Raw genomic sequence first — 17,903 nt, 5'->3', positions numbered from 1 at the left:
ACTGTAAATTATAAAGTACCAAAAAAATGTTTGTTTGGGGGGGGGGGGGGGGGGCAGGGAGGCGGTTATAGGAACCTGCCGCCCCTGGTTTAGACACTCGTGTAGGCTAGATTTACATGATTGATTGATTGATTGATTGATTGATTGATTGATTGATTGATTGGACTTGAATTTTATCACCAGTTTGTAGAATGGGTACATTTCAACGGAAGTACAGGTCAATATAAAATCTGCTAAGAGGGTAAAACCAGAAAAAGCACCAAGACTTTACATAAGGGTCCTCGATCAATTTTCAATTCAATGATATGGTATGAGTCGACATGTTTGTATACTATATTGACGTTATAGCTAGAATCAAGAATATCATATATGAGATATTTTTATATTTGCATATCTTAATTTGAATATCAAAGTCGATCAACTTGTCTGCTGTATTATTTTAAAGGATCTGGCCAAACACGTCAGTGTAGTTTGGCCCTATGCCGTTGCAGCCTAAACATGTGGTCTTAAACTTTTAGCATACAAACAATACACATTTTTAAACAAAGCACGTTACAACTGGAGTCTGTAGTTTCAAATTGTACCACACGAGGGCGATATGTCTTTGATAATGAACTCCCTTCATCGTTGGATTTGTATCCAATGCTGAGCTGAGGAATGATTATGTGATTCATCCCACAAATATTCCTGGCTTGCACCATAAACTAGGCAAGCATGATAATGACACTTGCCAATTTAAAAGCCACAAACGTCAAAGACTGTTTAAATGGAATGAATCATTACAACAACAGACTAGACTAGAGTAATGTGTTATAAAGAGAACATGATGAAGAATAACGTGGTAAAATATTCTACAACAAAAGTCATAACATAAGGGCTATATGTCTATGCAGTATCCACCAAGATGAAGTCAGGCAACAGAGCAAATTAACCTGAGGGTGAAGACCAAATGCCTTGTTTCTGTTCTTGAGATATGGCCATTTATAACATTTGGACCTTAATTGACCTAGAAGGTGACCGTGACCATTTTTTAAACAAAGAACAAACAAAAAAAAATATTTTCTTCAGGCTAGCGGTGATATCCATTTAAACGTATCAGACTGCTGTCTGTTGTTGTTGAGTAAAAATAAAATTATTCAATCATCTTTTCAGTGGTTGGGGAAACATTTTGAAAGTTTGTTTGGTCTCACTTTGGAGAGTCTGCCTGGCACTTGAATGGTCATTGGTTCAAGTCCCAATGTCATCAGTGGCTAATTACCATATAGATAGTGCTTTTAGGCAAAGTTGCCAAACTCCCATGCATATCCTGGCATGATCTGAATATTACAATGCAATAAAGTTAATTGTCTCTTGGATCATTTGCCAACAGTAATAAAGAATGTCAATCTTCCCTAGTGATCTGAAGTAGTGGTAGTGGGAAAATGTTTCAAATGAACATTTCATACAAACAAAGCTATAGGATCATTGGACTGTTAGAGAGATACTTTGATGGTGAAAGATGGCTGGTGGGTGTACTGTACGTGGGGCAGTGAGACAGCAGATTATATAAATTATCTCTTACCATAGAGCTGTGTGTGTGTGTGTGTGTGTGTGTGTGTGTGTGTGTGTGTGTGTGTGTGTGTGTGTGTGTGTGTGTGAGAATATCTGCATTGTGCAAAGAGACAAAAAAGGTATTACCCCTACTCGGAAAACGCCCACGCTTATGCATTATACATTCAGTGCAAACCCCTGACACCGATGGGGAGTATCTTAGAAAACTTAAAATTCTCAGTTTGAAGGTTTCATTAGGCCAGTGCTGACAGTGGTTATAAACGTGTGTGTGTGTGTGTGTGTGTGTGTGTGTGTGTGTGTGTGTGAAAAAAAACGTTTTCATTGTGATACTGATAAATAGGAACTAAGAGTTTACTACGTTTGTTCCATTGATGATTAAAATAACAAGCTCTGAAAATGGGTGCGCCACGAACACTTTGTGCACGGGCCCTGGTCCAGAAAAAGTTGAGAACTACTGCAGTAGGCCATAGGCCATAACTCTTCTTCAGTTGCTGAGATTTCCTGAAGGTAGTTAGTTTATGAATTATAGTGAAACAGACTAGAAATGAAAAGAAAGAACTACCAACATCACCTGTAAGGAATAACCCAGACAATACCAATTAAAACCTATAAGGAACAGCTATATTCAGATTAGTTTTTTTGCAACCCATTTTTTCACCCAGTGTCAATTATCTAATGTAATCCTGGGCTCTACACTTCCTCTGCCAACCTGGGGGGGCAGCGGACTGACCTCATGCTTCCTTCTGTTCATGAGGAGTCCAAGCTGCATCTTTTTACCTGACAGGGGGGAGTTTCCCCGGCCGGACGTAGCACGTGGAAGGAACACATTATTCCGACCAGTTCCTTTCCCCTCCATCAGGCGCCCCGGCTGGCCAGGGGGAGGTAGTTTAGAGACCAGAATTACTGCATGTTTTTTGTGAGGATACCTACCCTAGGGGACACAGGGAGAATATGCAAACTCCACACAGAAAGGCCCTTTCACCAACCACGCCTCGTGGTTGGTGAAAGGGCCTACATATGGGCACTGATGACGTGGAGGAGGGAAAACACCCCCAGCGTCCCCAGCAGGAATCGAACCCAGGACCTTCTAGCTGTGAGGCGACAGCACTAAGGAAGCTCCAAGTACAAGAATGTCATGACAGCTGTATTGTATGCATGTGACAATTCAATAACCACACTACCATGTACACATTTATGGATTTTATTGAATAAAACAAAAACAAATTAAATGGAGTTAAAATGACATTAAACAAAACAAATGGAAGGAGCGAGGGACTTTGACAGAGTCTTCGATGCAGAGTCTTCAATGCTTAGTCTTCGATGACGAACATGCCACTGAATGGGGAGGCTTCGGAGAAGACACGGCATAGCTCCCGAACACGCTGAACCCCAGGTCTCCCACAGCACCTTACGGACCAGAAATAGTAGACCGAAAAATAAATAAGAAGAGTAGCATGGTGGGTGGGAGGGGTGCAGAATGTAAGATCAAACAGCGGGGGGAGAGGGTTAGGTATACTGAACAGAAGCGACTTGACTGGACGTGAGTTGATTTTAGGTGTGGTCCTGCTCCTGAACTTCTCAGATCTCCATTAAAACCCTTGAACCTTCCTCTTACACACCATGTCCTCATCCCTGTCTGTAATCCAACTGAAACCAATGTCACATGTAAAACAAGATAACACAGGCATACATACTTGCACGGTCCCATTACATCAGTGTTGCTGAATTAATACATTGATTTGATAGCATTTCAGTGAAGTCGCACTAAGGAAATGACAAATGAATACAGTTCACGTAAGATAATAAATACTAAACATACACATTTTCACATATCCCCACACATGTAGAAACTAGAAAGTGGGAGACTCATTGTGAGCTGTGGGTACAGATTTGTTGTGTCACCAGTGGGTACATATAATCTCCCATAAATAGAAATGGAAGCTGCTTTTTACGCAATTTCGTCAAATGACTATGTGACAGACTTGCAATGTCCACTGAGTGATTTCTCTGAGTTATATCGTCCTTTCCAATAGAAGTAACTGTGAATGACATGTGACAACATTACACATCTGGATCTTGGTAGCTAAAATGATATGTCAGCATTCTATTTTCAACTGTCAAGCAGGTCAAAAGTTCGAACTGGAAACCGTAACATAAATGACACATTATTGTGCATTTCCTCAGCAGCGAAACACAATTAGTGATGAAGGAGCATTAATGCTAAGAAAATAGCTGCTCTACAAATTCAAAATGCATTGCTTTGTAAGTTTGTAGATGTGCAAATAACAGCGTTCTATGAAGTATGAATCAGGCTTTGAGCGATGATTGTAGAATGGTCAGCAATAAAGCAGCTGACCGTGTGACATTGTCTCAGACAGAGTGCACTCTGTTCAACAACAATGTAAAGTTGTATTGTTTCTGCCCTACAGAGTGAAATTCCTGTCATGCTTTTCAGAATGCTTACCCCTAAAGTTGTAAAGTTTAAAAGTAGATTATGCACATAAGAAAATAAAACTAACTGAAATGTTGTAGACATTGTTGTAGAAATAGGCAGGGATGGTGATAATACTGAACAACGGTATACTGAAAAACTGTATTAGCGTGCAGTGATTTTCCTGTGGTTGGTGTCCATAGCAACTAGTAAACACAAGGCAAGTGGTGGCACTTCCACAGTTCGTCAATATTTTGTTCAGAGACGTAAAGTGGAAGTTCCTGAATTTCAAATGTCTACACCACACATCCACAATATACACTAGTATGCACGCACAACGCACACACTATATACTTGTATAGATTGACACAGTTATAGGAGGGGAAATAAAAGTCAGTACACTTTGTCCTAATTATTAGATGTGGAAGAATAAAGAATGTCAGGAATTCAAAGCATACACTTGAGTCATTCAGAAGTAGATAGCAACTCAATCAGAGAAGAGATCGAGGCGCCTGCATGCACAAGTGATCAATGTTTATCTGACATGACGCACATTCACACACATACAAATACAATGTGGGGCGTGTATTAGGGCATTTCTTATGTGTGAGTTTGTAGAGTATCAGCTCAGGCTGGGTATCGCCCCTTACAGGTGTGAATGTATTATTGCCCTTGGTTACGGTTGCTATGATCTCAATAAGCACAGTGCAAACAGAATCAGCCCTGGGGATGTCAGTTCAAATGTCAGTGCGACAGACCGGCATAGGTGCAGTCACGCACTTTGTACTTTGCTTATGCAAGAGAAAAGGAGTTTCCTCATTGACACTCCCAAAAAATTCACATAATTAGTTCATTATTGGTGTGATATTAGAACATAGGAAAAGTTTGCAAAAAAGGGGAGACACACTTTTCTCCACACTGCAAGGGAATTTACTGAAGGTTGTAGTCTACTGTACATCCTGACACAAGTGATATTTTACCAATTTCCCCCTGTATGAAATGTGATATGCGAATAAACGCGTCAAATGTATTCGACACAAATATTAGTTGGAGGTTATATGACTCAAAACAAGAGCACGTGAAAACGTGAAATGTTGTGCTTTTCCCAATACAGTGGTTTCCAGGATCAGACCTGTTCTCCGCAGTATTCTGTTTCCAGAGGCATGTCAGGCATTTGCAATTCTAGACGGGTAAGTCCAGAACAACCTATTGTGGAATGCACATTGTTGGGTTTCACAGGGGAGTCTCCATGAGGACATTCACAATGTCCCTGCCCTCCTATGCATGACATGTCCCCATACGGTCATCAGTCTGCACGCTACTGTAACATTGACAAAAACGTTAAACTTCTTGCCTCCCATGAATTTATTTGATATATTTTGTGTGTATTTCATGTAACTGTATATATATGTGCACCCATTCTCAAAGGCAAAAACAATTACATAATGCTGTATATTGATTTGGCATTACTTTTAATTCATACCCTATTTTGGGCATGCCATAATATAGCCTATATACAAGATCAAGCCTTTTGCAACTAAAATAGTTTTATTATTTTGCACAAAAGAGCACACAATATTCACCATCATATTCATAACAATTCATTACTTAGGTATGCAGACTTAGGCAATATGACAAGTGTTTGCTTGAATGCTCCATATTGCCACTTGGCAGTCAAACTGCAGGGGATAGATAAAGCACACTTCAAGGAGATAACATTTTTGAAAACATTTTTGAAATGAGAGGATTTGCACTGTAGAGAGAATTGCTTGAATCTTTTCCAATCCCCTGCAGTTAAACTAAATGGAATGCACTTTTCTCGTACACTGCTACAGATATAAAAATTCCCCATTCCTTACAAAACACAAAAACTAAAAGGTCCTTCCAATAACCATGTTTAATAAGTACTGGATAAAGGTTGATTATAGGGACCCTGTAAGTGTTGAATTTCACTATTAAAAAGGTGTAACAAACCCTGCATGCTACATGAAGTTATGCAGTATCAGTGATGACCATTTTTGGCCTACTGTTGTTGGCTTTAATTTCAAAATTCTTCTGAATTATTATTATCATTATTATTATCACTATCATTCTTATTGCCTGAAATGTGATCAAGATAACAGCACCCTTTATGATGAGTATAATAGGGTAATTGAACTGGCCCGTCTAAAAGTGCTGTTTACTTTTAGGCCCAATGATGGTCATTGCAGCTTTTGTTTGTTACTTCAACAGAATCAAGAGGAGTTTATTTAATTGTCAACTTGGCTATACTCACAGCAGGTACAAGAAGTGAAACCAAATGAAGTTTTGCACATGATAGAATGACTACTCATGATTGATAATAACAATGTAGTTATTTTATCATTAACAATTTGGAACACAGTCACAGTGTTATTAACATTAATAGCATGGCCATGAAACACCACGAATATGTGTCTAATAGGAAACTACAATTCTGGGTATATTATTATTTAAGGGGGGGGATTTTTCTCAAAAAAGCACAAATACTTGTGATTTCCCTACTTGGTTGGAAAATGGAAATCCCCAGCTCCTCCCCCAAGTGAACAAAAGCAAGCACCTCCTTCTGAGCACAGCATTCTACTCTCTGACCCCCTCGCTCGCATAAGTAAAGGATAACTCAACTATAACGCTCTCGACAAACATGGACGTATATAGAGTGTCGAATCACAACCAAATGGATTACAACTTCAATGATGATATGGAGCCCAAACACGGGAAAACGTTACCTTGCCAAGACGACCGTTTTGACAGTGGCCTGGATTCATTGAAAGAAGAGCTGGCCAACGACTTTGAGGAGCTGAGTCTGGTGTCGAATTATAATAGCGAGCCCACCAGCGAGAAGGATTACGAACCATGGAGAACTGCAGTCACAGAGGACGGTGATACGTAAGTTTAATATAATATATAGGCCTACTGTACGAAATTAAAACGTTTGCAAACAAATATCAGTGTAGAGATAATGTTTGTTTTTTTGCAAATCTGTCATTTTGGCATGATAATCCTGCAACCACACATTGTTGTGCAAATCAAATGCATTCGGACCAGCATGCAGATTTACACAAGAAAACACACGCAACTACAAAAAAAGCAGCCATGTAATAATAGGACAGAAATAGTAGGACAACGGGTCGTCACAACTGGATGCAATGTCTACAGACTAGTGTGTGTGCGTGTGCGCGCGTGCGTGTATGTGTGCGTGTGTGTGTCTTGGCACTGAGCGCAGAATGGGCGGAGCCTGTAGTCCGCTGTGCGCGTTCAGGAAAGTCCCTGGCGCCGCGCCAGTAACTGATAAAGCGTCAGATGTGTCAAGCCACAACTGGTGGAAAGAACCCGAGAAAAGTCCATTATTGCGAAACGCTCGGCTGCTCACTCGGGCTTTGTTCTTTTTTCCCCTAGCTCCTTTTTAAAATGTCTGAAACCGCTTCCTCTGAGACTGTGCGTATTCTGTGAAAGGCACTATTTTAATAATAACTCTTCCTCTCTCTGCCCCCCCTCCCCTCCCCCCATCAACTCACAGGTTTCTTCACTTGGCCATTATTCATGAAGCCACCGAACATGCCAACCAGATGATCAAGTTGTCACACAATCACCCCTTCCTCAACGCACAGAACCACCAAAGACAGGTAAAAACAACAACAAAAACTCAGTAATGACTGGGGATTCTAGAATTTCTAGTTTGTTGACTCACACAAATACACAATCATCAATTTACAATTTAGGCATTTAGCAGATGCTCCTAGTCCAGAGCAATTTACAGTAAGCAAAAACTAAAACATGGTAATACATCATATATAAAAATAGTCACCATGAATCATAAGATAAGAACCTAACAGTGGAATATCTATATACTATAGAGTGCTATGTCTACATAAAATGCTATCATAATGCCCACTGCCCAGCTTCATGTCTGTAGCGTTAGTGAGTAAAAAAAAAATAGGCCTATAACTCCGCTCATTGTATTGAGACTCATGTATATGCACCCCCCTCCCCCCACCCCTCCAGACTGCACTCCACCTAGCAGTGATCACTGAACAGGCCCAGCTGGTGGAGAAGCTCCTGAAGGCCGGCTGTGACCCCCGGCTAGCAGACAACAGTGGGAACACGGCGCTCCACATCGCCTGCAAGAAGGGCTCCCTCACATGCTTCAACGTCATCACCCAGAATAGCTCCCGCCACCTCGGCTCCATCGTGACATACCCCAACTACAGTGGTAAGTGTCTGGCATATTCTCGTCTCACTTGGAATGGCTTATTATGGTCTGAATACAGGTCGATGTCAACATATAAGTGCAAAAGCGTATATATAAATATTTGTATATACAAAGTAATCTGACCCACTCTTCCGTTTTCTTTCACAGGACAGAACTGCCTTCACCTAGCATCCGTCAATGGCTACCTTTCATTGGTGGAAAGCCTTGTCCAGCTTGGTGCCGATATTAATGCCCAGGTAGGTTTTGCTATGCCCTCTTCCAGATACACTACACAGCAGTACAGTAACAGCACGCAACTGAAGAAAAAAAATTCAATTCATACATAAAACACACTATCTTAAGAAAAAGAACCTCTAAATATCACATGCAGAAGGGAACTGACGTTATTCCATGTGTTTCGTGCAGGAACAGTGCAGTGGCCGGACAGCACTCCATCTAGCCGTGGACCTCCAGAACCCCACTCTGGTCCGCTGTCTCCTCGCCCTCAATGCCGACGTCAACTGCCTCACATACGGGGGCTACACGCCGTACCACTTGACCTATGGCCGCCACAACGAGGACATCCGCTGCCAACTGTACGAGAAAACGTCCTGCAGCCTGAGGGAGCTGCCCAGCGAGTCAGATGAGAGCGACGAAGAGGAGCTGAACTTTTCTGATGAAGAGGTCAGTCGGTGCTGCTAACGGAATTATCTAGGGTTTATACAAGCTTGATACAGACATTTTACTCAAAGCCACTCATGTCCTGTGCCGATAATGAATCTTATAATAATCATAAATTATAGAATATAAGTAAACACTTGTCTGTATTATAAGGTCTCCAATACTGATTCTGACTTTATTATAGTAAGTTGCATAATTGGATATATTCTGAATGGAATTTCTTATGTTTGTTTCCACAGATGTACGATGATATAAAGTTTGGAAAGTAAAAGAGAAGGCCTCCAGTCCTGGTGGTGTAGAAGATGCTTGTGGTTGGTGTAACCACAGTCCAGCATGAGCGTGGGTGGGGTCCGTCCTCAACCTAGCCAGGAGAGGTCACTGGTCGTGTCCAAAGGTCCAGATCTGGCCACGGGGGCCACAGATGACGACAGAAGACGGTGTCTATTCTGGTCACGTCCAGTCCAGATCACAGAAGTCAGAACGGTCCAAGGATGCAAGACAATACAAGAAGACTCGGGCCTCAGAAAGTCCTTCTAGATATATGAATGTGTATATAACAGAAAACAGACATGTAGATATACATAAATATAATATATTGTAAATAGCACAGATATATATTTTTGTACTTGTGAATATATTTTTCATTGTGAATCCAAACACTATTGAGGAAGAAAAGGAATCATGAATGAATAAAATAAGCTTTTATGAAAATGAATGGCTTTGACCGATCTGTTTCCTTTCCCAACTGCTCCATAATGGGTTTCATTTCTTTCTGTGGGGATCATAGTGCCCCTGTGGGGAACATAGTGCCCCTGTGGGGAACGTAGTGCCCATGAGTCTCAGTGTACCAGCACTAAACAATGTGAAACAGCAACAAGGAACAAAGGAGTCATGGTACTTTTTTTTGTTACTAAACTTTTGAATGAATCTCTCACCCTCACACTCTTGAAACAGTCTGGGATTTCCTTGCAGGGGCGAGGTCATTAGGTTTCTGAGTCAGCATTGAAAGTCCCTGGGCGGCATAAGAGGAACAATCTGTACTATTCCACTCTTGTCTGGAACTACTGTACCACAGAATATGCAATTAGGAATCAGTAGTAGTTACTAGAAATACCCAGGACATTTTGAAGAGGAAATATTCCTTTTTTACCAAGATGGGAATTGTAGTGTGCACTCTACTTCCTATGTTAGGAAATGTCAGTGGTGTGTGGGAAGAAACGTTTCCTTGAAGAAGAAAGCAAAAGCAAGCACTCTGTTGAGTATTTCCATGTCATAATGTCACGGGTGGACGGTTCTGGAAGATACAGACTGTAGAAAAGAATACCAGCACTCACGTAGTATCCTGGAAGGATTTAAGCTTTATTTTGTTTCCCCCCAGTTTGCTGCTGAGGGGAAACAAAATAAAGCTTAAATCCTTCCAGGATACTACGTGAGTGCTGGTATCATTTTCTACAAGAAACGTTTCCTTCTCAGCTGATAGAGGTACACAGTAGACGGTAGTAATGTATTTATCTGACTGCATTTGCCAGTGGCCCCTTTTTGTATCTCACCTTACAAAACATCCATGTTTACCTCACCACTAGCATTGTGTCCCAATCAACTGTGACCTCTCCTCAACAACTTGTGGCACAGATGAAAAAGTCCCTGAGCTAAACTTAATCGCAGCGATGTACGTAAATCTAGCCTGTAATTGGGGCTGTAAACATCAACCAGGCCGTAGACCTGTACTGTATGTACTCCCAGGGGATTTTCCAAGAGGTCTGACTCATCCGTGCTCCAACAAAAGACTCAGCGGTTCCTATTCTTCAGGTGACCCATTCTTTCCCCCACAGGAGAAGCACGTGTTATTCATGAAGGACAGCCGGATTTACCTGGCAGTCTTGTGTCCTTTGACAATTTTGTCAAAGGACAATCCACTCCTCCTGACCACAGCAATGGAGAACACTGGGTTTTTATTCCAAAAGTACTCAACACTGGTCACACATTTTTATACCACTTCACAGAGGATGCATTTTAATTTTATATGAGAGAGCCAGAGAGAAGAGGAACGGGTGGGGGTGTGAGTGCAACTGGAGGCAGAGAGTAGAGACGGCAAGTGGAATGAAAACCCCTGGTGTGCGAGCTGAGCTGTTGACAAGTTTAAGTCCATCACCTCTGATCACAAGGTGCTGAATGAGGCCACACAAAATGCTGACCTAGATGTACTCAGACAGAAATGCTGAGCCATATTTCTTCCTAGAATGACATGATTTTCTAAATAACCACAGTAATAAATCATCAAACATACAAAGGCCAGGGAATTATAAGTGCATGTGTCTTAACAGAACGCTACATGGAACACACTGACACATGGACAGATTTCTAATGTCCGGTGATTTGAAAAGTAAACTTTAAACTGAAATGTTACATGAGCAGAAATACACCTTCCTGCTGTAAACATTAAACAAAATGGGTGGGCTTGTAGTAAAGTATATGTCATGTGACTTACAGAACCACAACAGGAAGCTCACAGGCAGAGATGTGCTTGCACAGCTCAAGAAACCTCAATTTCCCCTACTTCTAAATTTGACTAATTGAACAAGAACACCACTAACCAAATAGAGCTTAGATTGCAATGCCATGGAATAATTATGTTTGTTCAATTTCTGTGCATAAACAGCCACCAACATTTTAGAGCATGAATGTAAATATTGTAAAATTCAAAAACCAATCCTTCACACACGGTGTGACATTTAACTAGCAGACGGTTATTCATTTCTAATCCGAAAACTTCCAAAAATCCTTTATTGTTCAGTGAAACAGGAGGGTAAATGTAAACAGGAGGGTAAAAGCAAACAAGTTATTCTTTACTACAAAAACGTTTATTGTTCAATGAAAACAGGGGGGGGGGGGGGGGGGATTTACAGCAAACAAAGATATCGCCAATGGGGGAACTACATATCCCATCATGCTCTAACTTGCTCCATCAGGTGAGGTGGGTCTCAGCTAGCTCAGTCTCTCTCTGCCAGGGCCATCAGATGGACATCGATCTCAGACTCTGTCAGAATCCTGAAGGAAGACATTAAGATATCACATTTACACGGGTCCTAAAAACACGACATACAGTAGTTGTAAAGACACATTGAGGGAATGTTAGACATTAGGGAACAGGAATAAATGGTAAATGGTGCATTTATATGTAGCGCCTTTATCCAAGGCGCTTTACAGAGATTGTGCATTACATTTACCCATTCACACACACATTCATACACCGATGGCGGCGGAAACCATGCAAGGCACCAACCTCATTGGGAGCAATTAGGGGTTCAGAGTCATGCTCAAGGACACTTCCGACACTAACTCTGGGGGAGCCTGGGTTCGGTGGCAGCGGTGGCCGAACGGTTTGCGGAGCGGTCTTGATACCGGAAGGTCGCCAGTTCGTATCCCCGGACCGGCACGTTAAAATTACCACCGCTGAAGTGCCCTTGAGCAAGGCATTGAACCACTACCATGAAATGTTCTATGAGCAGGGCCTGGCTGTAAACAAGTACCGTATCTGATGCTTAGTCCAGTTACCCTGGGTAAATATAGTAACTTTGCTTTGCTTTGAACTGTTCCCATCTGGCCATTCTACTCCTGAGCCACCGCCGCCCCTTATGTCCCTGTCACGTAGAATTGTCCCTGGCACATAACATAACATATGTGAATGTGTAACTGACACGTATCTGCACCATTCCTAACTAGCATCTATCAAAACTGATGACGTGATACACAGAGGGGGTGAAGTGATTTCTCAGACTGTGGCAGAAAGTAGGGAGTGAGTCAGCCATCCCGACTGCCAGGAGGAGAGCATTCCACAGCTTTACCTGTACTTGTGGTCCTGCGTTGTGACAACTCCCACCTCCAGCTCAGAGGGCTTGAAATCAATGGAAAGAACTGTTGACAGACAGGAGATGGCCGTCTGTTGGCGAGAGAGAGAGAGATCAGATCAGATTGGACAGAACCTTATCAACCCTGCATGGGAATATTCAGTCATTTACACTTACAGCTGATTGATTAATCATTGACACTGATTAATTAATCATTAACAGACACAATAGTACAATTGTTCCCCATCATAACAGACCGCTGTTCTGTCTCTGTTTACGATGATATAGAAGCGGCCGCTTGTAAGACAAAGACGAGCCATATTTGTTGTAAAAGTATTTGCTGTATAATAGGTGGGATACGTAAGCCAGTGATAAAATAAACAGAGAGGCTGACAGACGTCAGAGAGGCTGACAGTCGTCCTGTGTCACACCGTAGCAAGACCAATAATGACCACCTCGGCGCCTCACAGTACATTCCTTCACATGTACACAGTACAATTCCCAGTGTTCATTTAACTATGAAGTATGAAGAGTGTACAAATAGAACAGTAGACAAACAGTTGTGAGTTAGTGCTGTGAAAACCCATTTGTATATTTGTATTTATTTTCTATTTATTATTATTTTCCATCTATTCTTATTTTATTTGGATGTATCTCTTTTGTAATTTAGTTTATTTTGTCTACAAAGCACATTATAAACACAGTTTAAGAAAGGTGCTGTAAATACTTGTTATAAGATGTGGTATACAGTATATGCACAGCCAAATCATATAATCTTCTGTACGAACCATACAGACTGTAGGTACGAACAGTATAATCCCTGTGGAGGAAATGGCAATGGTTTATTTTCCTTTGAGTATTATAACTGTTACATTTCATGTTACATGTAATAAAAATAGTAATAAAATAAGTCAAGTGTGTATGTGTTGATGTGCTTTATATTGCCATTTTAAAGAAGCACCTGGCATTGTTATTATCACAACATTTTAAAATAATTTCTGTAGTCAGAATCTTCCAAGAATGACAGTGACATCTTCATGTTCCTACAGTACCAACATACGCTACTGTACGTCTCGAGGCTCTTATTCTATAGCAACATGTGTACCTCGATCGTTTGTTCAAACGTCCAGTCGAGTTTCTTTTTTACTTTCTTCTCCAGGAAACTGGTGGCTTCTGTCTGCTTGACCCCGGCGGCGGTGGCCTTGAAGCCACAGTAGTAGCCCGCTGGATCACACTTGTACACCTGAGGGCCGTTCTCCGCATCTACGCCGATCACTACCATGCCTGGACAACACAGTTTAACCCATTTAGGCCTGACCTCAACATTTTAAAAAAATATTCTAAATCCTTCAGTTTTCTGAAATAAATATTTTCACGATTTTTCAAAAATAGCAGACCTACAAGCTTGTAGCACGCCACTCGGTGGCGCGCTATGAGCTTGTAGATCTGCTATTTTTCAATAGCTAAATTATAACATAATGTTTAAAACACCAAAAGGCGTTCCCGCCCCAAAATGGGTTAAAGTCACAAACATGTCACTTTTGAAGAGCATTACAGTTAATTAGGGCACACCATTACTGACTTTACGTTTTATACATTTTATTTAAAGAGCTTGTTTTGTGATTAGCAACTATCAGAGCTAATAGAGATAATTGTTGCTGAAAGACGACTAGGTAAGTAAACTCATATTGGAGGTTAACTGCCACTGATGAGCCACCATCACTTAAACCATTAAAGGCCTGAGGCCGATTTTCCGAATGTCTTCTAACTCTAAGGACATATATTTGGCCAGAAGCAAAGATTTGAGTTTAACATGTTTACTTTAAAATATATATTAAAAGATTTGCAGAAACTTTCCAAAATAGCAGATACAAAAGCTCATAGCGTGGCATGACAATATCTGCTATCTTTTAATAGCCAACCAATGTGTAGTATGCATGACTAAAATCTAAAATGACACAGATGCTTTGCTGGTTTGAATGGGTTAACTGTACAAAAGGTGCTTGCCTAGAAAGCTTATTACAAGCATCAGAAACTTACAAAAATTCACTTACAGCAGCCCAGTGGTCTCATCTCGGCGTTCTGTGTGTAGACCTGTGAGAGGTCTGCCATTCTCTTACAGAGCATGTCCACTGGGATTTCGTAGCCGTACTTGTATTGCCAGTTGGCGGACTCATAGCGAGCTCGCTGTACCTGGGACCGACTGTCAGCTGTCGTGAGACATGCAGCAAGGGTAGCAAGGGTGAGCAATGAGCATAGGTGTATAATATGGAGCATATAAAGGTTTAAGCACCACTGGTTGAATCAGTTTGTACCTGTCATCCCAGACATCACACATCCGATATTGTCTGTTATTCTGTAAAGGTGGGTGACTGTGGAAGCATCTAGAAGCTTGTCCTGTCACAAGGAAGAGAAAGGTTCAAAAGACGGTGTACTGCTACTTTTGATTGATTGAAGTATTTATTAACAGTTTGCAGAATTACAGTACATTTCAAGCACAACTCAATACAAAAAAACGGTTAACTGTCAGTGGACGACCAATACAGCACTAGACTTGTTTACAAGAGGGTCCACCTTGTTCAATACATCATAACATTTAGAGACATACAAATATACACTTCTATATAGCGAAAAAACAGGAAATCATCATCATAAAGGAGGTAAAAAGGGGAAAGAAAACATATACAGTGAGGGGAAAGGTGGTTGGGGGAATACTGTATGTATTAGAATTAGACGCTGTCTAATTGAGTAGACATCATATTTCATCAGACTATTGGCACATTTGGAAGATTTACCTAATCTTCCAATGTGTGCAGCCAATAAATGCTTTGCGGGATGGTCTGCGAAGAGCAAGCCACATTTAGTCACCTCATGATCAGTGTACATTTACAACACAGTGGAAACTTCAAGTGTTGGTGCATCAACATACCGGTACTTTCTTCTGTGTTACAACAATCGCACAGTCCTTCCCCCTGACTGCTACCGATGTGAGTCCACCTTGGTTTATGGCTTTGAAAGCATATTCTACAACAAAATAACATGTTGTTGTTGTTGTTGTTATAATGACATTGTTATAATGACACGTTTAAAGTTACAATGCCAATTAGGAAATCATATTAACCAGAATGGGCACATGACTGCCACCAAATACCATAAACAGACATTGGTTATTTTTACATCAGCTACGTTTTTTAATGTAAAAATGACACTTTACAACAGTAGTTCCCAAAGTGGGGTCCGGGGACCCCCAGGGGTACCTGAGGGAGTTCCAGGGGGTCCCCAGCTAAATGATAGTTTGGAATCAAATGGACCCTTATGGGTCTGTAACTCAGAGTGTACAAATGGAACCAAATGGACCCTAAAGGGTCCATTTGGTTCCATTTGTACACTCTCAGAGTTAAAATAACATTGATTTTACATTATAAATTGGGGGTTCCAGAGATAGAAATGCCATTAAATGGGGGTCCGTAGACTAATGCATATCAAACTGGGGGGTCCTTGAAATTAAACGGGTTGAGAATCACTGCTAGAGCCGTAAACATCTTCTCTTATGGAGATCCCTGGCATATCTTTTCAAATGGGGGTCCGTGGGCTAATTAGTGTCAATTTAGGGGTCCTTGACATGAAAAAGTTTGGGAAGTTAACCAGTGCTTTACAATGAATCAGCTTTAGCTGGGGTGCAACAGTAACAGCCATGCTAATTGGCGCAACAACTAGCCAGCTATAGCCGTTTTCTGTTTTGCCATTTTAACGCAATAACTAATAACAACTACCATATATACCATTCACTTTCTTCAATTAGTTTCAGTATGGTTGTTGTGTGTATATTAGCTTTGAAGCCACAAGCTACACGAAGCATGACAGAGCATAGAGCTAGCTACCGGTGTCTGAGTGAATGAATACTATTACTAACCGACTTGGTAAAGTCTTCCTTCAGGAGAGAATATAGTGATGTGACGATCGAAGCCCGCACTTGAACCACGAGACATTTTTGCACACTGAATCAAACTGCAGTCGTTAGTCTAAAATATTATTTATTGTTTTGTCAACAAATAAAACACTAGATTTTCACTTCATGCAGAATGATAAGTCCACCCGGAAGTTGAACTGCACGGGAAAATAACTACATCCGGGCCGGCGCGAGAGGCTAAACCATAGATATATATATATATCTATGGGCTAAACAGCTTCTTGGGTTTCCATGGCAACAAGGCAACAAGAACATTTATATCATCCACTCTGATATACTTTGGTCCCTGACGTGACGTCATTGTACTGTTCTATGCATTCATTTATTTATTTCATCAGGAAAGTTAAATGAGAACCACTTCTAAATTTACAATAATGACCTGGGCAGTTTATTTGCAATTCAATAATTAATTTAACATCCAGCATTTCATGAATTCCAGATACACAAAATGTATAATGTCATTCTAGGGCTATTCAAAATAAAAAATTAAAAAATTAAAATGTGTTTCACAAGTTTTAATGGACCTCGTGTCGTGCGTTGGACCCTCATCAGGTTATCTTTTATTATAAAAGATTATCTAAAGGTTATCTTTTATTATAAAAGATAACCTGAAGTATTATTAAAGCTTTTATTATTTTATTATATTTTATTTAAATTGCATTTGAAGACAGTGTGCGGGAGTAATACGATAAGTTAACTGTTCCTTATCACTCATTGTCTACACGGTAAATGAAAGATAAGATCTCAGCTTAATTCCTTTTTTTCTCTGAGGTGATCAAGTTACCATCAATGGGATTTCTGTGCTCTCTCAGTTCCCATCATTTACATTTAAGGTTTCTTGGCTGTAATACCATGGGTTTCCCCCGTTGTCCTAAAGTCTACCGTGATAAAGCTGAATGGACGCTTCCTTCCTCTAACCCTCTTTATATGTTGGGTACAGTGACTCAGACAACTGGTTCTGTGACAATTTGAACATACTGTTGACATGTTTCCCAGAATTTGGGCTGGTCGTTTCAGGTCAGTGCACCAATGACATCAAAGATGAATACTTGAACAGTAAGTCAAACTCGATTTGAAGATGTTTTTTCTCGACTATGACTATGACTACTATGATAACTGATACAATCTCTTTTTCATGTACACACAAAAATGGTTTATCTTATTCTCTGACAACTGACAAGGAAGGAAGGAACTGTAGCAAACAGTCTGTGT

At 40.7% G+C, this 17,903-nt stretch overlaps 2 protein-coding genes across 2 annotated transcripts; one reads left to right on the top strand and one right to left on the bottom strand.

Annotated features, from left to right (window-relative positions):
- The first annotated feature begins 6,588 nt into the window (after positions 1-6,588).
- On the top strand, positions 6,589-9,588 carry LOC306941184 (NF-kappa-B inhibitor alpha-like). Its single transcript, XM_079526496.1, has 6 exons — positions 6,589-6,889; positions 7,521-7,626; positions 8,006-8,213; positions 8,361-8,449; positions 8,619-8,876; positions 9,113-9,588. Exons 1-6 carry the CDS (start codon positions 6,645-6,647, stop codon positions 9,140-9,142), a joined length of 936 nt encoding a protein of 311 aa, XP_079382622.1. The 5' UTR covers positions 6,589-6,644; the 3' UTR covers positions 9,143-9,588.
- Positions 9,589-11,708: 2,120 nt separating this feature from the next.
- LOC306940803 (proteasome subunit alpha type-6) lies at positions 11,709-16,837 on the bottom strand. The gene is made up of 7 exons (XM_079526006.1): positions 16,635-16,837; positions 15,651-15,745; positions 15,037-15,118; positions 14,776-14,931; positions 13,827-14,005; positions 12,719-12,813; positions 11,709-11,921 (listed from the first exon to the last, which is right to left on the bottom strand). The coding sequence occupies exons 1-7, from the start codon at positions 16,708-16,710 to the stop codon at positions 11,864-11,866; spliced, it is 741 nt and encodes a 246-aa protein (XP_079382132.1). The 5' UTR covers positions 16,711-16,837; the 3' UTR covers positions 11,709-11,863.
- Between the last annotated feature and the right edge of the window lie 1,066 nt (positions 16,838-17,903).

The sequence above is a fragment of the Electrona antarctica genome, assembly GCF_951216825.1.
Source record: "Electrona antarctica genome assembly, chromosome: 17".
NCBI lineage: Eukaryota > Metazoa > Chordata > Actinopteri > Myctophiformes > Myctophidae > Electrona > Electrona antarctica.
The sequence above is the reverse complement of the archived record's forward strand: the minus strand, read 5'-3'. Positions and strand labels throughout refer to the sequence as shown.